This window comes from Microcebus murinus, chromosome 16 (genome assembly GCF_040939455.1).
Source record: "Microcebus murinus isolate Inina chromosome 16, M.murinus_Inina_mat1.0, whole genome shotgun sequence".
NCBI lineage: Eukaryota > Metazoa > Chordata > Mammalia > Primates > Cheirogaleidae > Microcebus > Microcebus murinus.
In genome coordinates, this window is record NC_134119.1 from 41,186,592 (window position 1) to 41,213,083 (window position 26,492).

Consider the following 26,492-nt stretch of genomic DNA (forward strand, 5'->3'; position numbering starts at 1 on the left):
CTACAGGCATGCGCCACCATGCCCGGCTAATTTTTTTTTTTTTTATATATATATCAGTTGGCCAATTAATTTCTTTCTATTTGTAGTAGAGACGGGGTCTCGCTCTTGCTCAGGCTGGTTTTGAACTCCTGACCTTGAGCAATCCGCCCGCCTCGGCCTCCCAAGAGCTAGGATTACAGGCGTGAGCCACAGCGCCCGGCCTTATTTTTTTTTTTTTAAGACATATAAAGACTCATACCGTAGTACTTGTTCTCCATTTTCCCACCACTTACCAATATGCCTTGGACATTTTGTCATAACTGTATATGTAGATCTATTTTATTTCATTGTATTCAATATATGGCTGTATGATAAATTGTCAAAGCATTCCCCTATTGATGGACATTTTGATTGTTTCTACCTTTTATTGTTATTTTAAACAATGCTATAATTGTACAAATTTGTGTACATGTGAAAATTGTGATAAATTCCTGGAAACAGAATTGCTGTATCAAAGGGCATATTCATGCAAAATTTTAATTATTACCACATTATCTTCCAAGGAGCTGTAATAAAATTTATGTCATACTAAAAGAAATGAAAATGCCCATTTCCCCATACTCCTGCTGAGATTACCAAACTTTTAATGTTTATCATTTCCAGTAGGTAAAAGATAGTATTTGTTTAAATTTATCATACATTATAACTTCTTATTCCTTAAGAGATATTTAAGTCTTTTAGCTTAAGGCATTCATTGAACATTTCTCTATATTGAACATGATACTAGGCTTACTATAATTAGCAAGTGAAGCTCAAGTTGAGTAGTTATTTTAAAATTTAGATACTGGTAGAGCATCTCAAATCCAAAAATTCAAAATCCAAAATGCTCTGAAATCTGAAACTTTTTGAGTGCCCACATGATGCTCAAAAGAAAGGAAATTTCACTGGAGCATTTGGATTTCAGATTTCTGGGTTTAGGATGCTCAACTGGTAAGTATAATGCAGATATTCCAAAATTTGAAAAAATCTGAAATCCAAAACATGCTTCCTTGATCCCAAGCATTTTGGAGAAAGGATTATTCAACTTGTATTTATTCTCTTTTAGCAGCCTCAAAACCAACTCTAGATCCAATCATTACTGTTGAGGGACTTAGAAAACGGGCAAGTCGGAATCCTGTGGAATCTGCCATGGAATTAAAAGAGAAACGATCTCGAACTCAGGAAGCTAAAGACATTAGAAGAGCCCAGAAGGAAGCAGCTGGCTTTCTTGACAGGAGCACGTCTTCTACCCCTGTAAAATTTATAAGCCGTGGCCGCCGGCCAGATGTGATTCTTGAAAAAGGAGAAGTGATTGACTTTTCATCGTTGAGCTCCTCTGACCGAACCCCACTGACAAGCCCATCTCCTTCTCCATCTCTGGATTTCTCTGCCCCCGGGACGCCGGCCTCTCATTCTGCCACGCCTAGCTTGCTTTCAGAAGCAGATCTGATTCCAGATGTGATGCCCCCACAAGCTTTGTTTCATGGTAAGGCTTCCCTTGCTTTGGTCTTTTATTTTGTGTATGGGCCATGATGTAAATGTAAACGTTTTCAGCCCTGGGCTGTGTGCTCTGCATTTCTTCTTTCCTGTGTCTTGATGACACTGTTTTATGCTCTGCACAGATGATGACGAGATGGAAGGCGATGGAGTCATAGACCCAGGGATGGAGTATGTCCCACCCCCGGCTGGGGCAGCAGCTTCTGGGTCAGTGGTTGGGGGCAGAAAGAAGGTCCGAGGACCTGAACAGATAAAGCAGGAGGTAGAGAGTGAGGAGGAAAAGCCCGACAGGATGGACATGGACAGCGAAGACACAGATTCAAACACATCTTTGCAAACGAGGGCTCGAGAAAAGAGGAAGCCTCAACTAGAGAAGGACACGAAACCTAAAGGGCCCAAGTATACTCCCGTGAGTATCTATGAGGAAAAGCTGCTTCTCAAGAGGCTGGAAGCTTGTCCCAGTGCTGTTGCCATGACACCAGAAGCTCGGAGACTGAAGCGGAAACTGATTGTCAGACAAGCGAAAAGGGATAGGGGATTACCACTTTTTGACTTGGATCAAGTTGTTAATGCTGCTCTTCTGTTAGTTGATGGGATTTATGGAGCCAAAGACAGAGTTTCTAGGCTTCCAGCTGGACAAGCCACATACCGAACAACTTGCCAGGACTTCAGAATCCTTGACCGATACCAGGTGAATGTGTACATGCTCTAACTCTGTTGGGGGCAGAAGTGGAGGTAGGGCAGGCAGCACCAGACAGTAGACACATTGATGCTGTGACTTAAAATTATGAGTAATTTGAGGAGAGAGAAGAAAAGAGCAAGGGAGAAAAATACAAAAATGAATGGGCTTTATTTTTTGAATTTGTTCAGTATAAATATTCCTTAATACATCTGGGCTTTTCTTTTCCCTTGGGCATTCAAGGTATAACCTAGAAGTTTTTTTATAGCTCTCAGTCTCTGTGGGTAGCTGTACATAGTGTGTGTCATAGCTTTGATTGACAGATTTGTTGAGGACATCCAGTGTACTGGATGCTGTGCTGGGCAGGATCTGGAAGTGTAGAAACATCTATATAGTTAGGTGACAACATGAAGAAATAGCAGCCAGGGGATCAGCGTGGTGTCAGTGGAACCCAGGTTTTGTGAATGCTCCTGGGAACAATTAATTCCACTCAGAATTGCTGGCATATACCCTCCCACAGGGGGGAACACCGGGTCTCCATCCTTGCTAGCAGTTAACACTAACCTGCCTTTAAGTTTTGCTAATTCGAGGGCTATATGTGAAATCTTGTTTTTTATTTACAATACTTTGATTACAGGTGAGGTTAAACATTTTTTAGGTTTCTTGGTTGTTTATCTGTCTGTGAATTGCCTGTTTGGAGTCCTTGCACATTTTATTTCTTTTCTGGACACTAGTGGGATCTTCTCTTTATTGCCAGTGTTCTGATAACTATTCAGCGATACACCATATGTGGGGCTTCTTTCTTTCCTTGTGCTGGGCATGTGGTGTGTGGGCCCTTTCAATTTGAAACTCTCCTTCCTGAGTTCTGAAAAGTGTTAATTTCCTGTCTTCTATTTTCTCTGTTCTCTCATTTTAGAACTCCTTTGTTTGGATATTGGGCCCTGTAGAGCAAGGGTTGGCAAACTTTTTCTGTAAAGGGCCAGATAGTAAATATTTTAGGCTTTGCAGGCCGCATACTCAGTTGGAACTACTCAACTCTGCTGTTGTGATGGGAAAGCAGCCGTAGTGAATGGGTGTGGCTGTGTTCCAGTAAAACTTTATCTACTAAAATGGCAATGGGCTGGATTTGGCCTGTGGGCTGTAGTTTGCCAGGCTCCCTACTCTAGATGGATCCTATTCATTTTCTTTTTTCCTCCTATTTCCCATCTTTCCTGGGAAGTACAGTATTAACTTTCCTGCATTCTAGGAGCCAAGTGGGGAGGGGCCAGGAACCTACAATTAAGTAGGTAAACTACTGAATCTCCCGGTCTTCAGAACAGTACTCCCACACTTGGCTACCTGTGTGCGGAATCTCTTGAGCCTCTCTAGAAAGTCCAGTCTTCTGCCCTTGAGGGGAAAGATCATTTACTTCATGGGGACAGTGCAATTGGTGTAGTGGTATAATTGGAGGCTTTAGCCTCTTAAAGAGCCTCTTGATCTATAGCCCTACTGCCCACTCTCAGCTTCCATAGTACCTGATGCCTCTGATTGCTGCGCTTTCCTTAGGCTGTGTCTTGTAAATCATTCAGCTCCTCCACCACCAGTTTAGGTTTCAGCTTTCTTTGGTCTGTTAAGTAATTTCTGGCTGGTGTGGTGGCTCACACCTGTAATTCTAGCATTGTGGAAGGCGGAAGTGAGAGGATTGCTTTAGGCCAGGAGTTCAAGACCAGCCAGAGCAAGAGTGAGACCCTGTCTCTACAAACAATAGAAAAATTATCTGGGTGTGGTGGCATGTGCCTTATAGTCCCAGCTACTTGGGAGGCTGAGGCAGGAGGCCTGAGGCTTAAACCCAGGAGTTTGAGGTTGCAGTGAGCTATGATGATGCTACTGCACTCTAGCCCAGGCAACAGAGCAGAGACTCTGTTTCAAAAAACAAAAACAGGGACTTTGAAAAATAAAAAGTTAAAAAAAGTAATTTGCCACGTGTTCATATGTTTTTGTTACAGTCATCTGTTCACCTGCTCTTTGTTCTTGTGGGTGTGTCTGTGTAGTGCCTAGCCTTTATTTTTTAATTGTAAATGTGTCATACAAATAGAAGGCATAGAAATACAGGTATAGTTTAGAGATTAATAAAATAAAATGCCCATTTATCTATCTCCTGTGTAAAGAAATAGAGTATTACAAAGACCTTGGAAGTCCTCATGTGTGCTTCTGTTCCCTTCAGAGGGAGCTGGTCTTTGACTTTCAGTGTTAATTATTCCTTTGTTTTTTTAATGTATATATTCCTAAACAATATACTTTTCGTTTTTTAAAAAAACTGAGTAGTAAGCACAAATCTAGCTGTGTAAGCAAATTACCACTATTAGATGAAGTTTCCCAGAGAAGATGAGCTAAGGAGTCTTTTTTGGGTTGTTGTGATAGATTGAATTGTGTCACCCAAAAGGATATGTTGAAGTCCCAACCCTTGGTACCTGTGAATGTGACCTTATTTGGAAATAGGGCCTTTGTGGATATAATTAGTTAAGATGAGGTCGTACTGGACTAGGGTGAGCACTTTATCCAATATGACTTGTCTTTATAAGAAGAGAAGAGGCTGGGCATGGTGGCTCACAGCCTGTAATCCTAGCAATCTGGGAGGCCGAGGCAGAAGGATCACTTGAGGTCAGGAGTTCGAGGCCAGCCTGAGCAAGAGTGAGACCCCCGTCTCTACTAAAAAAAAAATTAGCCAGTCAACTAAAAATAAAAACAAAAAATTAGCCGGGCATGGTGGCTCGCGCTTATAGTCTCAGCTACTTGGGACGCTGAGGTAGGAGGATCACTTGAGTCCAGGAGTTTGAGGTTGCTGTGAGCTAGGCTGATGCCATGGCACTCACTCTCATAAAAAAAAAAAATTAAAAAAAACCCCAAAAACAAAAGGAGAAGAGATGCAGAGATGGACACACAGGGGAAAAGGCCCTGTGAAGCAGAGGCAGAGATAAGTGTTCATCTACAAGCCCGGGTGTTGCTGGCAACACCAGAAGCTAAGAGAAAAGTATGCAGCAGATTCTCCATTGGTGCATACAGAAAGAGAGCACAGTCCTGCCCACTGTGAGAAAGCCCAGTGATTTCTGACCTTTGGCCTCTGGAACTGTGAGATAATAAATATCTATTGTTTTAAGCCACTCAATTTGTGGTACTTGTTCCTGTAGCACCAGGAAACTAACACAATCACATTCTGGCTTTGGATTTCATAATCCTTGCCTGGTGAAGTCAGTGGTCAAGGTCATTAGGTAGTCCTGGAAAACATAAGGCTATGAGCATCAGGGCTGTATTGTACACCAGAAACGTGGCAGAAATCTGGGCAAAAGGAGATCCTCTGCTTCTCCTGCCTGAGCCGACATGGCTTCCCTCCAGCTTGCAGGAGGTCAAAGCAGTTATTTGTGGAGTGAGTGTCCTCAGCTGATCCAGGGAGTGGTCATGGAGGTTCACCAGTGCATGGTTAAGGCAAGCTGAGCACAGATGAGATTTTGGGCCATGACTCCTTAGGTTTAGAAATGGTCGGTGGCAGCAGGGACTTGGTGATGATAGCCTTAGTAGGTGTGCCCGTTGACTCACACTTGCCCAGTCCAGACTGGCCTCCGTTTGTATGTGAAACTCAGCAGTGGCCCTGGGAACTCCTCTCACTAGAGATTCCTGTTGCCTCCTCTAAATTTGATCTCCTGTTGTCTGTGGCCCATCTATACCTTTTTGTAGGTTTACTACCTTGTTTTGTGGAGCACTTTCTTAATGGCTTCCAGAGGAAAGCTACACAGGAAGTAAATCTTGAGACCTACATCTGAAAAGACCCTGACTTAAAGCCAAAATCCCAAGCCAGCATCAGGTAAAGTTGAAAGCCAACTTAACAGCAACCCTGAAAGCAAGTAGCCAGTGGAGCAGTGCTTTCAAATTCTGAGGTGAAATTAGGTTGAACCTAGAATTTTATACCCAGCCACATTATCTAGGTGAGTCATCTGTTGAGAACTCCTGACATTTCCTTTAGGTCTTTCCTTTTGAGGTAGTCAGTCCCCAGGGAAGAGTCTTCCAGTCTCACAACCCTAGTTGCCAAGTAGGGGAAGAGGGACCTTAGCATTAAGCCTGTAAGGTGCTTACCCTTCATTTCATCTGAGCTGCCCAACCCAGAGCCCCTGTTGTACTTTCTCTAGAGAAGGACCTCCAGACTTCTGGAGGGCCCAGCAGCAGGGAGTTGGGGGATATGGGGATTTTTAAATTTCTATACCCTTACTTTGTGGTTTTCACACAGCTTTTTTTTCTGCTCCTTATTTTACTGCCCCATTTATTCCCAGTTCCAGAGGAATCTAGTGCTGCCACCTGGGTTTTGGCAGGATTTTGCAATATAGATTGGGCTAGTTCTCTCCTCACCCAAAGCCAGTTTTGAATTTTGGCATTAAATCAGTTACTATTTGTCCATCTGCTTAGCAGTTACTGTTGTTTCTAATTCAGTCATTTTCTGTAGTTTTAGGATTTGGGGAGGTAGTAGAGATGCTTGTGTTTAACCCCTTCTTAACCAGGAATTTTAGCATAAATTTCAATGTATTTACACAGAGGTGCAGCTGTAAATACATTTATTCAATCCATACTCTTTCTTGTTTCCTGAAAAATGTATTTGTACCAATAAATTTCCCTATAATTACTACTTTAGCTATGACTCATGACTTTTGAAATGATGTTGATTTTATTACCAATCAGTACCTAGCATTTTGTAATTTTTCTCATTATTCCCCCCTCTAACCTAAAAATAATGTAGTTCTAATTTTTTGTTTTCAGATATATGAGACTTTTAAGCTATCTTTTGGTAATGAATTTGATTTCTAATCAGATTGTAGAGAAATACAATAAAGAAATTTCATTCTCAGAGAAAATAGTCCATGTGATGTTGATTCCTTACCATAAAGAAAATTATACATTCTGTTTTTATTTTTTATAGATCATAACTAAGACAGTTATTTGTCTCTATTTTTTAATTTAATGTCTATAATTTAGTTTAATGTCTATAAAGTTTTAATATTATCATGTAGTCATCCCCCCAAACAAAAAATAACCTTTTTTTTTTTTGAGACAGTCTCACTTTGTTGCCCAGGCTAGAGTGAGTGCCGTGGTGTCAGCCTAGCTCACAGCAACCTCAAACTCCTGGACTCAAGTGATCCTCCTACCTCAGCCTCCCAAGTAGCTGAGACTATAAGCGCGAGCCACCATGCCCGGCTAATTTTTTCTATGTATATTAGTTGGCCAATTAATTTCTTTCTATTTATAGTAGAGATGGGGTCTCGCTCTTGCTCAGGCTGGTTTCAAACTCCTGACCTCAAGCAATCCACCTGCCTTGGCCTCCCAGAGTGCTAGGATTACAGGCGTGAGCCACCACACCCAGCCTCAAAAAATAACCTTTGCGTACTCTCATCTGTCTTTTTTCTTTTGCGTTGCTCAAAGGACAGAAACTTTACTAAATTACCTATTCATGTTTACTTCCCATTATTCCTTCCTAGATCAATTTCTTGCTGAACTACTTTTACAATTTTGTAAAATATGGCCTTTTTGAGGTTAATTTTGAAAACCTCTATGCCTAAGAATATCTTCATTTCATTCTTTAATTAAACGATAACGTAGCTGTATAGACAATTATGATTTTTGTTGTTCCTTCGACATTTTTAAATTATAACTTCATTATCATCTTACATATAATATTGCTCCCAAGAGCCCTAGTATCAGTCTGATTCTTATTTCTTTGTGGGTGGCCTCGTTTTATTCTCCCATCTCCTGGAAGCTCTGAAAATTTTCTCTTTGTTTTTGATCTTTAGTACATTTTAAGTGTTTTTTGCTCTTATCTATCTTGCTTGACAACTCTGCTGTTTTAGTCAGAAATATCTTTCTTATATGCTTGTTGGCATTTATCCTGCTTGGTGTTCTCTGAGCTTCCTGCATGTGTGGTTTGGTGTCTGACATTAATTTGGGAATATTCTCAGTCATTGCTTCAAATATTTCTTCTATTTCTATCCCTGTTCTTTCTGGCATTCCCATTATGTGTACGTTATACCTTTTGTAGTTGTCTCCACAGTTTTGGGGTAGTCTGTTTCATTTTTTTTCTTTTTTTCCTCCTCTGCTTTTCTGTTTTGGAAGTTTTTATTGACATATCCTCAAGCTCAGAATTTCTTTTCCTCATCTGTGTCCAATGTACTCAGGAGCCCGTCATCAAAGGCAATCTTTATTTCTAACACATAATTTTTGATCTCTAACATTTCTTTTTTATTCTTTCTTAGAATTTTCATCTTTGTTTAAATTGCCCATCTGCTCTTGCATGCTAGCTGCTTCATCCATTAGAGTCCATAACATGATAATCATAGTCATAGGCATACCTTGTTTTATTGTGCTTTATTGCACTTCACAGACATTGCATGTTTTACAGATTGGAGGTTTGTGGCAACCTTGCATCAAGTAAGTCTAATTGGTGCCATTTTTCCAACAACATGTACTCACTTTGTGTCTCTGTGTCACATTTTGGTAATTCTCACTATATATAAACGTTTTTCATTCTTATTATATCTGTTATGGTGACCTGTAATCAGTGATCTTAGATGTTACTATTGTAATTGTTTTGGGGTGCCATGAACCATCGCCTTATAAGACAGGGAACTTAATCAATGTTGTACATGTTCGGACTGCTCTACCAACTGCTCTTTCCCCTGTCTCTCTCCCTCTTCTTGGGCCTCTCTGTTCCCTGAGACACAACAATATTAAAATTGGGTCACTTAGTAACCTTGAAATGGCTACTAACTGTTCAAGTAAAAGGAAGAGTTGCATGTCTCTCACTTCAAGTCAAAAGCTAGAAATGATTAAGTTTAGTGAGAAAGGCATGCCAAAAGCTGAGATAGAGCAAAAGATATAGGCTTCTTGCACCAGTTAGCTAAGTTGTGAATGGAAAGGAAAAGTTCTTGAAGGAGATTAAAAGTGCTACTCCAGTGAACACACGAATAAGAAAGCAAAACAGCCTTATTGCTGATATGGAGGAAACTTGAGTGATCTGGGTAGAAGATCAAACTAGCCGTAACATTCCCTTAAGTAAACCTAATCCTGAGCAAGACCCTAACTCTCTTCAGTTCTATGAAGACAGAGAGGAGGAAGCTGCAGAAGAAAAGTTGGGTGCTAGTTGAGGTTGGTTCATGAGGTTTAAGAAAGGAAGCTGTTTCCATAACATAAAAGTGTGAGGTGAAGCAGCAAGTGCTGATCTTGAAGCTGTAACAGGCTATCCAGAAGATCTAGCTAAGATCATTGGTAAAGGTGGCTACACTAAACAACAGATGTTCAGTGTAGACAAAACAGCCTTCTATTGGAAGATGCCATCTAGGACTTTCATAGCAAGAGAGAAATCAATGTCTGGCTTCAAAGGGCAGGCTGACTCTCTTATTACAGACTGAGGCAGCTGGTGACTTTCAGTAAAATGCTCATTTACCATTCTGAAAATCGTAAGAACCTTAAGAATTATTCTAAACCTACTCTGCCTGTGCTTTATAAATGGAACAACAAAGTCTGGACATATGTTACTGAAATTTTAAGCCCTCTTTTGAGACCTGCTACTCAGAAGAAAAGATTCCTTTTAAAATATTATTGCTTATTGACAATGCACCTGGTTACCCAATAGCTCTGGTGAAGATGTATAAAGAGTTAATATTGTTTTTATATCTGCTAGCCCAACATTCATTCTACAGCCCATAGATCAAAGAGTAATTTTGACTTTCAGTTTTTATCATTTAAGAAATACATTTTGTAAGGCTATTGCTGCCATAGATAGTGATTCCTCTGATGGATCTGAGCAAAGTAAATTGAAAAAATTCTGGAAAGGATTCACCTTTCTAGATGCCATTAAGAACATTTGTGATTCTTGGAGGAGGTCAAAATATCAACATTCATAGTTTAGAAAAAGTTGATTCCAACCCTCATAGATGACTTTGAGGGATTCATGACTTCAGTGGAGGAAGTTACTGCAGATGTGGAAATAGCATTCTAACTAGAGTTAGAAGTGGAGCCTGAGGTGTTACTGAATTGCTACACCCTTGGGATAAAACTTGAACAGATAAGAAATTGCTTCTTACGAATGAGCAAAGAAAGTAGTTTCTTGAGATGGAATGTACTCTTGGTGAAGATGCTATGAATATTGTTGAAATGACAACAAAAGATTTAGAACATTACATAAAATTAATTAATGAAGCAGTTGCAGGAGTTTGAGGGGAATTATTCCAGTTTTGGAAGTTCTGCTGTAGGTAAAATGCTATCAAACAGCATTGCATGCTACAGAGAAATCTTTCATGAAAGGAAGAGTCAGTCGATGCTACAAACTTCATTGTTGTTATTATCTTATTTTAAGAAATTGTCACAACCATCGCAGCCTTTGGCAACCACCACCCTGATCAGTCAGCAGCCATCAACATGAAGGCAAGAATCTCTACCAGCAAAAAGATTACAACTCACTGAAGGCTCAGATGATTGTTAGCAGTTTTTTTTTTTTAGCAATTAAAGCATTTTAAAATTTTTTATATATATATATATACACATATATATATATACACAGTGGTATTTTACACATAATAATATACAGTATATGTATATACAGTGTTTATACAGTGGTATTTTACACATAATAATAGACCACAGATAGTATAAACATAACTTTTATATACACTAGGAAACCAAAAAATTTGTGCTAGTAAAACGTAGAATGTTCTGTTACTGCAGTGATCTGGATCTCTGAGATGTACCTGTTTTTTAAATTCCCAGTTCAGTAATTGCACCATCTCTGACATATGAGTCTGGTTCTGATACTTGCTGTCTTCCGGCTGTGTTTTTTGCTTTTAGTAGCCTTGTAATTTTATGTTGAATGCCAAACATGATGTTCTGGGTAAGCAAAACTGTTTTAGATATAGGCCTTTGGTAATGTAGTAAGGTGTCAGGGAGGGAAAACCCTCTGTAGTTCTGTGGGTAGTTCTCAGTCTTTTGGTGAGCCTGTGCTCTGGGCTGTGAACTTCCTAAGTGCTTCTCAGTTTTCTCCCCATTTAGGTGAAACAGGATGGCTAGAGGGGACAGAGTTGGGTATTTTCATTCCTCTAGGTTGGCTAGGCTCTGATAAAACGCCAGTAGGTTAGGCCTGGTAAAATAAATCCTCCTGAGGGCAGGCATTGTTAAGAACAGGATGCTGTGTCATATTTCAAAATGGTTCCTTTTCTCCCTCTCCTCCTCCTACTGGAAGCACTTGGGGATTTTTCTTTAATATTCACTGTGAGAACCTGATCTAACTCTTGGAGGTATAACTTATTAAAGTGTTGGGCTTCCCCTAAGACTGGACCCCCTAGAGTTTTTATCAGACTTGTCCACATTAGCCCTCCAGCAACTCTTCAATCACAGTGCAGGTTTTCCTACCCTGGTACGGGTTCCTACACAGGATTCTACTCCAGTATGTTGGGACGCTCTGTATCTACCTGTTTGTCTTCAATTTTGGGGGCAGTGGATTTGTCTTACGGAGCTCAGAGGAGTTGTGGATTTTTCAGTTTAGCCTTTTCTTTCACTAATTAGGATGGAGTAATGATGTCTAAGCTCCTTATACACCAGATTGGAAACCAGAATTGCTCTTAATGTGCTGCTTTAATCTGGGAAATTCCTCATTATTATGTCTTTATGTATATTCTTCCTTTATTATTTTCATCTTCTGGACTCCTTTTTTTTTTTTAATTTCAGCATATTATGGGGGTACAAATGTTAAAGTTACGTATATTGCCCATGCCCGTCCCCCCTCCCACCTGCCCGACACCTGATAAATGTTATTCCTATATGTCCACTTAAGTGTTGATCCGTTAATACTAATTTGCTGGTGAGTACATGTGGTGCTTGTTTTTCCATTCTTGAGATACATCACTTAGTAGAATGGGTTCCAGCTCTATCCAGGAATATACAAGAGGTGCTATATCACGATTGTTTCTTAAAGCTGAATAGTACTCCATGGTATACATATACCACATTTTATTAATCCACGCATATATTGATGGGCACCTGGGTTGTTTCCATTCCTTTGCAATTGTGAACTGTGCTGCTATAAACATTCAAGTGCAGGTGTCCCATTTGTAGAGTGTCATTTGATATTTTGGGTAGATGCCCAGTAGTGGAATTGCTGGATCAAATGGTAGATTTACTTGTATCGCTTTAAGGTATCTCCCTATTGTTTTCCACAGAGGCCGAACCAGTTTCTTCTGGACTCTTAATGTGGATGTGGGCAACATTACTTCTCTTCCTTTACCTTTTTGAAGAAATCCTTGACCTGTCCCTAACATCACTAATTGAGTGCTTTATTTCTGTGATCATGTGTTCAATATCTGCTAATGAATGTGAGATGCTTCATAGCAACCCATTCCAGTTTCCCAGCTCCTCCATTACCTTGAGCCTAATTATTACTATCTTTTTCTTTTGTAACAGCTTTATTGAGATACAATTCATATACCTTATGCCCATTTAAAGTGTACAATTCAGTGGTTTCTAGTATATTCACAGAGTGGAACCACAATCAATTTTAGAACATTTTATAACCCCAGAAAGGAACTGTGACCTCATTAGCTCTTACTACTCAACCCTCTGCTCCTAGCCCCACCTCTACCCCCACCCCCATTAATCTCTTTCTGCCTCTGTAAATTTACCTTTTCTGGACATTTCACATAAATGGAATAACATAATATGTGACCTTTTGTGATCACCTCGTTTCACTTAGCATGATGTTTTCAAGATTCATCCATGTTGTAGCATATATTAGTATTAATACTTCATTCCATTTTATGGCTTAATATTCCATTGTATGGATAGACCACATTTTGCTTATTCAACAGTTGATGGACATTTGAGTTGTCTCCACCTTTTGGCCATGAACATAATCTACTCTCAGCATTTGTATATTATACAGATTTTTGTGTGGACATATGTTTTTATTTCTCTGGATGTAGATCTAGGTGGGGAAGTGCTGGTCAAATGGTAACTCTGTGTTTGGCTTTTTGAAGAACTGTTAAACTGTCTTCCAAAGTGGCTGCACCATTTTACATTCCTACTAGCAATGTATGAGGATTCTGATTTCTTCACACATCCTTTCCATGCTGTTATCTGTCTTTTGATGATGGCCATCCTAGTGGGTGTGAAGTGGTATCTCATTGTAGTTTGGATTTGCACTTCCCGATGACTATTTATTATACTTAAAAAAAAAAAATTCTTGTCTGTTCGGTATATTAATTCTGCTTTTTCCTGTACAGTTTGTTTAGTTTGTTATCCTTCTTTTGCTTTCTTGCATTCCTTATTTACAAGTCTCAATATTTTTTCCCTGTGAGCTTATATCCCCTTAGTGTTTTCAGCTACCTTTGCTGGTAGTGTATACCTGAGAGGAAGAGCAAAAGCCTAATTCCTGGCTTGTGACTCTCTCAGCAAGTTTATAGTAAAATGGGAGGCTCTGGGCGAATCCATTTCTGGTCCTCACCTTTTTCCACAATCAGGCAACCTCGCCTCGCAGGGAACCCCCAGGACCTCTGGCCCAGTCGCTGCTTTTTACTTCCCTCTGCATTTGCTGCCTGGGGTTGTGGAATGCTCAGGGGCTGTCCAGAATGGGGTTTGCCCTCTACCTCAGAAAGGCTCCAGCACGGCTGTGGCATCACCTTCCAGCTGACGCGTGGCTGGCAGAGTTGATTGGCAGTGATCTGATCTGCCTTTCCCAGAGAAGCATATGGGAGAGGAGGTGGCATAACCAGGAAGCCTAACCAGGCTCTGTCTGCGGGGCAGACCCTTTCTCTGTTCTCTCCACTCAGCTACTTCACTGGTACCTGATGCCCTTTGACCTCTCTGGGCTTTCTCCAAGCCTTGTGTTCCATGTTTCCTCTCAACATCTGGTATCTCCCAGGTTGGGTTTGGCATGGGACCCCAGCAGCCCACCTAGCTCTCCATTTGTTTAGAACTAGAAGTTTTAAGAAACTCATTTAACATTTTCCACACTTATTTGACTTTGGGATGCTTTTTTCCCCCAATACTTTGTTATTCACCAGACATAAGTTGACTACTTAGTATGTGCCAAGCACTATTCTAGCTGGAGATACTGCAGTGAATTAAGACAGAGAAGGTCCCCACCCTTATGGAACTGACATCCTTGGGCAGGGAGATGATAGTGACTAGCTCGCCAAGCAAACAGCATTACTCATGCAAGGTGAGTGCTGTAGGGGAGTGGAGTGAAGGAGGGCAGGGGCACCCTTCTGTGCTGGGAGGTCAGGATGGCCTCTCTGTTTTTGGTAGCTCCTGAACTAAGTCCTGATTCACAGGGAGGAGCCAGGCTGAAGAAGGGTCAGGGCTGAAGGCCCAGGTGCAGGCCCCTAAGGCAGGAGTAAGGTATGTGTGTGTGACTGGGACTAGGTGATGGCAACGGAATGGGGTTGCAGGCATTGAGGCCACGGAATGATAGGGGCCAGAGCCTGCAGGATCCTGCAGGCTGTGGGTGAAGAATTTGGGTTGTGTTCTGAACATTCAGTGGAAAGCCATGTAGGAGTTTTTTTTTTTTTTTTTTTTTGAGACAGAGTCTCACTTTGTTGTCCAGGCTAGAGTGAGTGCCGTGGCGTCAGCCTAGCTCACAGCAACCTCAAACTCCTGGGCTTGAGTGATCCTTCTGCCTCAGCCTCCCGAGTAGCTGGGACTACAGGCATGCGCCACCATGCCCGGCTAATTTTTTATATATATATCAGTTGGCCAATTAATTTCTTTCTATTTATAGTAGAGACGGGGTCTCGCTCTTGCTCAGGCTGGTTTTGAACTCCTGACCTTGAGCAATCCACCCGCCTCGGCCTCCCAAGAGCTAGGATTACAGGCGTGAGCCACAGCGCCCGGCCATGTAGGAGTTTTGATCAAGGAAAGTGAATTTGTGTTTCTGGAAGAATCTGGCTTCTGTGTGGAGACCATGTATGAGGTAAAAGTGGGAGCAGAGAGGCCAGCAGGAGGCAATAAGGTGGCCAAGGTAGCCTGGGGTGGCTTAGACTAGGGTGAGAGCAAAGCAGAGAGATGGGAAGAAGTTGGGGGTCTGGGAATCTGTATAGTATCAGTGGAGGTCCTCAGGACTCACTTTGAGACATTAGCCAGATAGAAAGAGCATTCTGTGCACTGGTAGTTTAGTGGCTGGTGTTTTAGTTATCTATCGCTACATTATATACCACCCCAAAACTTAGTGGCTTACACCAATAACTGTTTTATGCTTCTTCTGATTTTGTGGATTTTTTTTTTGTGCTCAGCTGTGTTCTTCTACTCTGTGGGCTAGAGGTCACTCGTATGCTGCATTTGCCTGGGAACTAGGTTGGGATTAGAATGACCAGGAGAGCTTCTCTTCTTCTAGAGCCTGTCTCCATGCGGCCTTTAGTCATGCCCTGGTCTAGCTGGGACAGCATGGCACCTGGACTCCAAGAGGGAGAATGTGGAAGCTGCCAGTCGTCTTAAGACCTTGGAAGTCTCAGAATGTTACTTCTGCCACATTCTGATTGGTCAAAGCCATTCACAAGGGCCCACCCAGATTCAAGGAGAGGGGAAATTGACTCTGCCTTCTGATATGATGAGCACTTATACCTACAGGGGTGGGAGGAATTATTAGTGGCCATATTTGTAAAGTATATGCTACAGCTTTGAATTTTACTTTGATATTTTAAGCCTTGGAAGAATTTCAAAATTGGCTTTTGAAAATTTTGGTGTCCAGCTTGGGAAAGTATGAGAACATTGTGAAGGAAGGACTCTTGCTCTTCTTTCAACAAAGTTATTTTCTAGTTTAAGAACAAAATGATTCTACAAAAACAACTCAGGTTTCTAAACTTCATCCAACCCTTGGCAAGCACCTTTATAAATGTGCCTTTTCCTTTTAATCTTCCATCTGAGTTCTTTGCTATAAAACCCTAATTGCACATGTTCTGTTACTACATGACTGAGGGCCCTAGAGCGGCGCTCATTGAAGAACAGCACATCTTCAGTCCAGCTCTTGGTGTTCAAAAGGAAATGCATAGAATCCACCAGTTCTGTTAGGATATCCTCCTGAGGAACAAATGCCACATCCTCATTGAACCTCTGGTAGGGTCTCTCTGCTGTTGAGATTTGTTTTAAGGATGATAATCTACATCACTCCCAGTTTTGCCCAATTTATTCATTGGAAAAGAGCTGTATTTCAAAAGACCTGTCTACAGCAGGCACAGCAGTAATTGGCCCCTATGGCTCTTTGGATAACAGAGTGGTCAGATTATATGACCCATATATGCCACCTATTTGATACTAGTGCTGGTTAATATTAAGTGAATAGGTTAAAGGTATAATACGGACAAAATAAAGCCTAGAGAGGCTGTAAATCCAGTGTTCAGTCACGCATTTTGCTCACTTAAATGAGTTAACATTTTTAAATAACTTCAGAATTTTAAAAATTATTTTGATTTTTAAGCTATTACAACTGGGGTTAGTTTTTCATATCTAGTTTTTTGCAAAGGTGCCTACAAACTTTGTATTGAAGCTTGAGCTTTCCAAATAAGTAATACAAAAAGACCTTTCTGCTGCATAAAAATATCATACTAATTATATACCGAAATTAACCAGTCCTCTGAGTAATTTTATTTATATGTAACCAGTGTTGCTTTTACACAGACTGCCCTTCCGTCCAGGAAAGGATTTCGGCACCAGACCACAAAGTTTTTGTATCGTTTGGTGGGATCGGAAGATATGGCTGTGGACCAAAGTATTGTCAGCCCTTACACTTCTCGGATCTTGAAACCTTATATCAGGTATATGAAGAAGAAGAGGTGTGATATAAACTGTGTCATGAGGGATAATGATTACGGTTTCTGTACTTTGTTCTCCTGTTGGAGAGAATAAAGACCACAAACTGAGAGCAGGCATTGGCAAGGACTGAGTTCTGTGCTCCATCTCCAGTTTCATCCTTTGCTTGTTTCAACTGCACTTTGTTTGCGGAAAAGATGGTCCTTTGAAAAAACCTAAAAAGCAAGAATAAGATAACTGTTAGATTTCTTTGTGATTATCATAATCATTGTTTTATTTTAAATATTAAAGTTGTACATATTTAGGGTAGCCTGTGAAATGAAAAAATGGGAAAGATAGTGAAGTCTACATCTGGACTAGATGTTGGGACGGTTTCTAATAGTGAGTTTCATTGTCCAGGCAGTGAAATGGAAGCTGAGCTTTGCACTGTGATTGAGTGGGCCCACTATTGCCTTTGTTGCACCACAGTTGCTCTGCAGCTCCATAATGGCCCTGACCCTTTACACTCACATCACGTGCCTGAACAAACACACTGAAAGGCAGCTTGTGAGCCTGCTCTGGGCTCACCTTGTCTCTGTGTTCTTCAGCTGTCCAGCAAAGTTGGAGGCCTCCTCTTCTGTCCTCCAATGGCACTGGAGATGCATCCCTGTATCTTAGCACTCCTCAGGTTGAATCCGATGCTGTTTCTGTTTCCTCACTTTGTTCATGAAGGCACCTAGTACAGTCCCTGGTGGGTACAGAGGGATAGGTGGGTACTGATGAATGTTAGTAGACTAAGTTTTAGATTTCATACCAGGAAAATTTACAGCTATATTCAAGCTAGCTCTCATATAAAGCAGTGCCAATTAGTTTAAAATTTCAAGCAGATCAAAGAGTTTTTGTTAGTCAGATAGCTAGGAATAATCTTGGGTATTGTTCTTGACTTGAATTTGTTTATTTTCTGTGGTACTGGAGGCGTGATTATGAAACAAAGCCACCCAAACTGCAGCTCTTGTCGCAGATCCGCTCGCACCTGCACAGGAGTGACCCTCACTGGACACCTGAGCCTGACGCGCCTCTCGATTACTGCTACGTGCGGCCAAATCACATCCCGACGATCAACTCGATGTGTCAGGAGTTTTTCTGGCCTGGTATGTTCCCCCTTCAAACCAGGCAGATCATTTTTCTGTGTAGTTCATTCTAGTACTTTTTAAAATTAGTGTATGTCATGTGACCTAAGACCTTTACTCATATCATTTCAGTTTTTCTCTACTAACATAGAAATATTAAAGTATAAATACCTTTTGCTTTCCTAAAATCAAGAAGAAGCCAGCAATTAAAGTAATAAACAGTGTTTTTGTTTCTCTTCCCTGTTTGTCTCTGCTTCCAGAATAAAAGATTCATCCTGTTTTGCTTCTACATATATTTAGATACCAGGTAATGTCTATCAAAGATACACAGACTGGTAGCTTGGGCGTGTTTGGACGCTTATGTTTTTGGCTTAATAAATAATTCTTTATGTTTTATTTATTTAGCTGTTCCTTAGAGAATGTTAGGATAGCCAAAAAGTGTTTTTAAAAAGTCAAATACTAATGGTGATATTTTAGATATTTTGGTTAAATAAAATGTATTGTTAAAATTAAAAAAATAAAGTCAAATACCCCAATCACAGACTTTGAGAATAAGAGTAAACCCAATATGACTTGTCATTTTATCAGCCTTAACAAAATTGTCTCTGAAGAGCAAAGGCATTAATTAAAGGACACATTTTAATTGGTAAATATAAACATGTTCTCTTTGGATCTGTTTTCTCACACTACTTTGAAGCCTAAAGGAAATAATACGTGTCTTCCATATATTAGATAAAAGATTTCATCAAGAATAGAGCTGTGGCATCTTTATTGTCTGTTAGTCATATAATGCGGTGACAGAGTACTTGTTCTTTTAGGAATGGTACTGGGCCCAAAGTAACATTCTAGGAACATCTCTGCTTCCTGCCTTTATTTTAGAAGCCTTCCATACGTTATGCATAGAATCATTTTCTACTGCTTTATTGTGAAAGGTAGCATTCCTGCAAAAGCTTATAAATTGTGTGTGTATGGGGCAAAGAATATGACAGGAGCACTCCCAGGAGGTCTTTACCATAACTCTGTCAGGTATGTTGCAGAAACCGAGGCCCCGAGATGTTTTGAAATGTGCCAAGTGACACATGTGGTAGAGGAGGCTGAGTTCAAAACCAGGTGTGTCCAATTCTGAGCCCGTACACTACTGCCCACCCATCCTGCCTCTCTTCTTTTAACATTTGCACTTAGGAAAGACTATGTAAATTTCAGTATTTTCTAAAATTCATTTTTATTTTCATGATCTGAATGTGCAGTATCTATGGTAATACTTTGTCTCCAATTTTGTTTTTGGCTTTTTTTTTTTTTTTTTTTTAGCATGCAGGTGTAGCGTTAGGTACAGACTGAACAGCTTGGCGTCCATTAATTCCAATAGGCACACAGGTTGATTCTCTGGTTGTTTCTTTTCTTTAGGCATTGACCTGTCTGAGTGCCTGCAGTACCCAGACTTCAGTGTCGTTGTCCTTTATAAAAAAGTCATCATTGCCTTTGGCTTCATGGTTCCCGATGTGAAATACAATGAAGCTTACATTTCATTTCTGTTTGTCCATCCTGAATGGAGAAGAGCGGGGATTGCAACTTTCATGATCTATCATCTGATTCAGGTAAGTTGTGCTTGTGATTTACCATCTTGCCTCTGGGTTCACCTGAAAGACTTGGAGGAGGAATAAAAGCTGAGCTAGTTTTCCCCAGCATGGCCCAAGGGAATGGGTTGCCTTGTGAAAGAAAGCCAGTCATCACCATTTATGAGGTTATCAAAGCACACAGACAGAAGTCTCTAACCCTCTAAAGTATGATTATTGTTCAGACCTAGGTTTCAGAGAAACCAGTTTGTAAACCCGTGTAATAAATAAAATGAAAAAACATCAGAAGTAAGACCCTAAAGCATGTGTACTAGCCATGTTAGTAACTGCTGCTGCTTTTAGAATCATCACTGTCACAGCTCTGACAAGTAGGAGTAGAACTGTGATTTTACTCTTTTTAGGTATTTGTAAACATTTTCGTACAGCTGTATCAATAAGTAGCATGGGCCATGCATGGTGACTCGTGCCTGTAATCCTAGCACTCTGGGAGGCCGAAGCAGGAGGATTGCTTGAACTCAGGAATTGGAGACCAGCCTGAGCAAGAGTGAGACCCTGTCTCTACTAAAAAAAAAATAGAAAAATTAGCTGGGTGGTGTGGTGGCGCATGCCTATAGTCCCAGCTATTTAGGATGCTGGGCAGGAGGATCACTTGAGCCCAGAAATTTGAGGTTACCGTGAGCTATAATGATGCCACTGCACTCTACTCAGGGCAACAGAGCAAAACTCTGCTCTGTCTCAAAAAAAAAGTACCTATTCTATTATTGCTGATTGTTTTTCATTTTTACTATCACTATATAAGCTAAGCTGATAAGAACCTTCTAAGACTTGATTCTAATAACGAATTATAATTCATCTGTTGATATATTTGTATCACCTTGAAGAAAATATATCACAAATTAGTATTTATATACTAACAGTGCATACTAACTAAAAAATGCAAAGAATTTTTTCCGCCAGAATTTTTCTGATAACTATTATCAAGAAGCCATTTAGGGCCGGGTGTGGTGGCTCACGCCTGTTATCCTAGCACTCTGGGAGACCGAGGTGGGCGGATTGCTCGAGGTCAGGAGTTCGAAACCAGCCTGAGCAAGAGCGAGACCCCGTCTCTACTATAAATAGAAGGAAATTAATTGGCTAACTAATATATATAGAAAAAATTAGCCGGGCATGGTGGCGCATGCCTGTAGTCTCAGCTACTCAGGAGGCTGAGGCAGTAGGATTGCTTGAGCCCAGGAGATTGAGGTTGCTGTGAGCTAGGCTGACGCCATGGCATTCACTCTAGCCTGGGCAACAAAACGAGACTTTGTCTCAAAAAAAAAAAAAAAAAAGAAGCCATTTAGTATTGAGGACTGTATGTTATGTGGGTAAGCTTCCTTTTAAAGAGAGAATAGAGATGATAAATTATTGTTTTTCTAATTTTTTAATGAAACTTGCTTAATAATTCCCAAATGTTGGCAGGAACCTTGAGAACCATCTTCCTAGAAATTTTTTTTTCTCCTTAGGCTGTGACTATGTGAGTCACTCACTGGGTAATTAGTATGTTCTACCTTGTGTTGTTGTTTTCTCCTGAGACTATCTCGATCATTTCTACCACATCCTCCTTTCTTTGCCCCATCCCACCCACAGAATTGATCTCTTCTCTGTATTCATATCTCTATCCTAGCAGAGTGCTTACAGAATATTCTGCCTTCTCTGTCACCAGTAAGGGCCTGAGGATAGGGTAAGGATGGTACTTTAATATGCGTATGTCATTGGTGACCAATACAAGGCCTGGCACAGAGTCAGTCCTTACTGAAGGTTTGCTGGCTGGTTGGAGGAGTCGTTCATCTTTGTATGTGGGCACCTTGCCCCTAGCCAGCCCATACACCCCAGGGCCCAAACACAGGAGGTACTCAATAAGTAGTACTTGGTGTTGGCCATGGTTAGACCGTGTATATTTGCAATCTAAAGAACACGAACATTCATGCCTGCAGATGTGTGCAGGTAAAAATAAATATATAGATAGATAGATAGACAGACAGACAGACAGACAGACAGACAGAAAGAAAGAAAGAAAGAAAGAAAGAAAGAAAGAAAGAAAGAAAGAAAGAAAGAAAGAAAGAAAGAAAGAACGAACGAACACTAACATCACCCCACAGAGTTTGCTTTAAAAACTCTCCATGGCCGGGCGCCATGGCTCACGCCTGTAATCCTAACACTCTGGGAGGCTGAGGCGGGCGGATTGCTTGAGGTCAGGAGTTCGAAACCAGCCTGAGCAAGAGCAAGACCCTGTCTCTACTATAAATAGAAAGAAATTAATTGGCCAACTAATATATAGAGAAAAAATTAGCTGGGCATTGTGGCGCATGCCTGTAGTCCCAGCTACTCGGGAGGCTGAGGCAGGAGGATTGCTTGAGCCCAGGAGTTTGAGGTTGCTGTGAGCTAGGCTGACGCCACCACACTTACTCTAGCCTGGACAACAAAGCGAGACTCTGTCTCAAAAAAAAAAAAACCTCACCACATGCTCTTGTCTGTTCTTGAACTCCTGACCTCAAGCAATTCTTCCTCCTTGGCCTTCTAAAGTGCTAGGATTACGTGAGCCACCACGCCCAGACTGTCCTTGATATACTAATAGTGCTCTTTTGTCCTGAAAATGTCTTTGGATACACAGTATGAGTTAAGCAGAGAAAAGAAGGTACCGTGTTTCCCCGAAAATAAGACCTACCCATAAAATAAGCCCTAGCAGGTTTCTGCGCAATATAAGCCCTACCCTGAAAATAAGACCTAGTGATGGGCGTGGCTACCCAGTGTATCTGCACAACCCATGCATTTCATCATGGAGCAGTAAAGAAGCCTAGCAGCCCTTCTCATCTGTCCCATGAGAGCTCTATTGCTCGACATGAGAGATTGGTGCCAATGGTTCTAAAGGAAATAGAGTTGCAAGAAATTCAGGATGGAATTCGGAGTTTGGAAGTTATGATGATGTTCCAGAAGAAGATGACTTAACTATATTTGAATAAATGTAGATTGTTGTACTGTACTTAAAAACCACATCCCCTGAAAATAAGCCCTAGGGTGTCTTCTTCATGAAAAATAAATATAAGACCGTGTCTTATTTTCGGAGAAACACGGTAGCTGTCAGATGGCCCTTGACCAAGGAGTTCTTAAACAGATTATACATCTCAAGGACTTTATCAACTTCAGTATTTCAGTGCCTTCCTCGTTAAAAAATAAGTGCTTAATTTATATGACTTTTGGGATTCCTTATTCTTTGTGGCTAATTAAAAGCATCTAAGAACTTGCCTTGGGTTTGCAGAATAATTATTACTCTTATCCCTTAAGATTATGCCAATGCTGAATATAGAAACCTCAGTTCTAAGAAGCTAATTCTGTCAGTTTTAGAGGAATGGAGGGTAGACTTTGAAACTCAGAAGATCTATATAAGGCCCTCAGGTTTGATAATTAAATTCGTAATATATTTGTGCATATAGTTTAGCATCTTTTCTAGCTGGTCTAGTAAGGGAATTTTTACAAGTTTTGAGAGGTTGTAAGATAACATCTAGTTTAAAAAGCAAAACTAACTTTGTTCTCTGCTTCTTCAAAGGTGTCATAGTGTTGGGTATTGATGTGTTTGACATATTTAAATGTGTTTGACATATTTAAATGTGTTTGACATATTTAAATGTAATTGAATTATAAATAAAATAATAAAATTGGCAATAACATATATCTCCCTTGGCTTTTTGCTTTAAAAAAAGAAAACCAAAAACGCCCAGAATGCTATCAGTTTCCTTAATCTTGTGAATGTTTTTGATTGGCAGCAAAACATCATTCATTTTCCAGTTGTTGCTAGGTGTTGTAATGTCTCAGCCTCAGTTTCTGATTTCTCTGATTTCCATAACTACCTACCCACACTTAAAAGAGTTTCTTCACCTACTCATTTTCCCTCAGGCCTTTCCATTTTCATCTTGTTTTTCCACTCTTTTGGCAGACCTGCATGGGCAAAGATGTGACCCTTCACGTCTCAGCAAGCAACCCCGCCATGCTGCTATACCAGAAGTTTGGATTCAAGACTGAAGAATATGTTTTAGATTTTTATGATAAATATTACCCATTGGAGAGTACAGAGTGTAAACATGCATTCTTTCTGAGGCTCAGGCGCTGATGTGAATGTAGCCCTTAACAGAGAAACACATACGCTATTAGAGAATGGTTCTTCACGGGGAGACCTAAAGGCAGTGATTTATTTCACGGTGGGTTCTAATGTTCTCTGCGATCAGACAGTCCTTCGAACCTCTCAACTAAGGTGAGAAAAGTGGTGGGCCGTGAAATGACCAGTGAGCAGCCCTTCAGCAAAATCACTCTCTAGTCCTTTCCGGGGAGGCCTTCAGCCAACATCCTGGACTCTGCAGTTAACTCAGACTGAATGATGCTGCTCTCTCCTTCCACCTGGCAGTCTGTAAGAGTAAAAGAGCATCTCAGTTGATATTCTTGGTGAGAGAGAATCTGTCTGTCCTAACTTAAAGGATGAGAAAGTGTGATAGCTATTAAAAGATTCATGCAGAGGCGGGAGGATAGCTGTAGCTCAGGGGTTCGACACCAGCCTGAGCACAGTGAGACCCTGTCTCTATTCCTAGAAACAAGAAAAAACAAACAAACAAAAAATACACAGACACACAAAAGATTCATGCAGTCCCAAGAGGCACTGTCCTATCCTGGGATGATGAGAGATTACGAGGTGATTTCATGCAGGGATTCCAGCCCTGTTCCCAGCCATTGATGGGTTGTCATTCAGTCCAGAAAGACTTCTAGGGCACTGAAGTTTTGTTGTCTCTTTTGCTGACTTTGGTCATCGTCAGTAAAAATAAATGTTTGTGTCAACAGATTGTTTTACTTGTTCTGTTAGCATCTCCTGCAGAGACGTAGGCCTGGGATCGGAGCATCCCATTCTCCCATGGCCTGTGAAGTCGGTTCGGGGTTGGTGCATTCGAGCAGCCTGCCTTCAGCCTTCACTGGCCCTTCTCACGCCCAGGGTAGTTGCAGCGCAGAGTGGAGGGTTGGGTGGCGTGAGTAGAACCTACGGTGGATACACCCTGTATTGTCGGTAGGGCCAGGCTGGTGTGCTTGCAGGGGTTGGAGACAGACTGTCAATCAGGTTGTTTTGGATCCAGAAAGAACATTTCCAAAAGTTTCAGATGTAGTCAAATAAAAAAGCTTTCCTTGTAACAACCCATGGCCAGAGCTTCCATATGGTCAGTTTCCTTTCAAAGCCTCTTCAATTAAAATCAGATGGTTCTTAACTTTTTAGGATATGGATTACTTTGAAAATCCAAAGAAAGCTGAATACTCTCTAGTAAACTGTCATACATATTTAAAATTTTGCATCAAGAGGCTATACTTGCAGCCAGCTTCAATTCTTTTGTTCAAGGGGGGATGTGTTGAGCTCCCACATTAAGACAATCTGGGAATTGTTCAGTCACCTGGGGAAACAGTTGAGGCTTCATTTCATTTGTGTGAGGAACTGGTAGCAGCAGTGTCTCATTTCTTTCTTTTTTTTTTTTATTTCAGCATATTATGGGGGTACAGATTTTAAGGTTTCAATAAATGCCCATTTCCCCCCCTCCCCCCATAAGTCTGAGTCTTCATCATGACCATCCCCCAGATGGTACACATCTCACTCCATTTCTTTCTTTATGTTTCTTTCCCTCTCTCCCTCCTAAGAGCTTTCTACCTTTGACAGTTTTGTTTTGCAAACTGGATTGCAACCCCATGAATTAAAATTGTGGAAGCAACATTTCCAAACCTGTGAACCAACTTGTGATTGTTGCATGTGAATGTCAAGCATTTGTTGTTGAAAAGGGTGGCCGAAGCAATTGTTTCCATAACTTCAGGAAGCCGAGGAAAGCTGTGATTGCTTTAATTGACCCCTTTACATTTCTTTTTTGCCTTTAAAAAAAAAATTCTGCATATTATGAGGGTACAAATGTTTAGATTACATATGTTGTCCTTGCCCCCATTTACATTTTTTAATTATAAAAATTTTCAGTTATACACAAAGAGAATGATGCAACAGAACCCCATCACCCATATTCAACAATTATCAAGATCCTGCCATATATGCTTCATTTATCTTTTTGTTTGTTTGCTAAAGTATTTTAAAGTAAATCTTAGATATATAATTTTACCACTACTTACGTGGGTAATTCCATAAAAATACAGATATTTTCTTGTATAACCTTAATGCCAATTATCCCTCCTCTATCAAAGTGAACACAGTTTTGGCATTATCTAGTAGCCAACCTGTAGTCATACCTTCTGGATTGTCTCAGAAATGCCTTTTACAGGTGGTTTGTTTGCATCAGTGGCCAAGCAGGTTTCATTTGAGTGACTTACTGTCCTGTCTCCACAGTCTGTGTCTAGAGCAGTCTCCTGCTTTATCATTCCCCTGCCACTGATTTGTCACAGAAACCAAATCAGTTGTCCTCTGGGGTGCCCCATAAAGTGGGTTGTCTGTTGTGTCCTTGTGGTGTCCTTTGTGCAGTAGGACTGACTGAACGAGGTGAGAAGTGGACTTGTCTTTGTCTCTTTAGTGGGAGCCTAAGGAAAGCTGGCTTTCCTCTCCCACCCGAGTCCCTGCTTGGGTGTCCAGGCAATGTCTCTGGCTTGCATTATAATAAACCCTGAACTAGTCCTCTAAAAGTGATTCTTCACAGTGTAAGCGGTAGGGGCTGGGTTGTGGAAGAGCCATGTTTTGGTGGATTTACAGTCATCATTTACTTTGAAATGTCAGAATTTCAAGTAAGGAGGAGGGCTTGTTTTCTCATGCCACAA

The 26,492-nt window shown here is 40.8% G+C and overlaps 1 protein-coding gene across 3 annotated transcripts in view; it reads left to right on the top strand.

Annotated features, from left to right (window-relative positions):
- KAT14 (lysine acetyltransferase 14) overlaps window positions 1-24,890 on the top strand; it is a 40,503-nt gene extending 15,613 nt beyond the window's left edge. Inside the window, exons 5-10 of one of the 3 annotated variants that reach the window (XM_012780111.3) lie at window positions 1,085-1,504; window positions 1,641-2,206; window positions 16,868-17,004; window positions 17,954-18,129; window positions 19,513-19,703; window positions 23,653-24,890. In XM_012780111.3, the coding sequence (XP_012635565.1) occupies window positions 1,085-1,504; window positions 1,641-2,206; window positions 16,868-17,004; window positions 17,954-18,129; window positions 19,513-19,703; window positions 23,653-23,826 (1,664 nt within the window). In that variant the 3' untranslated portion in view covers window positions 23,827-24,890. Of the gene's footprint in view, window positions 1-1,084; window positions 1,505-1,640; window positions 2,207-16,867; window positions 17,005-17,953; window positions 18,130-18,368; window positions 18,416-19,512; window positions 19,704-23,652 lie in introns of those variants that run through there. The other 2 variants (XM_076011157.1, XM_076011158.1) reach the window with 2 other exon arrangements.
- Window positions 24,891-26,492: the final 1,602 nt, after the last annotated feature.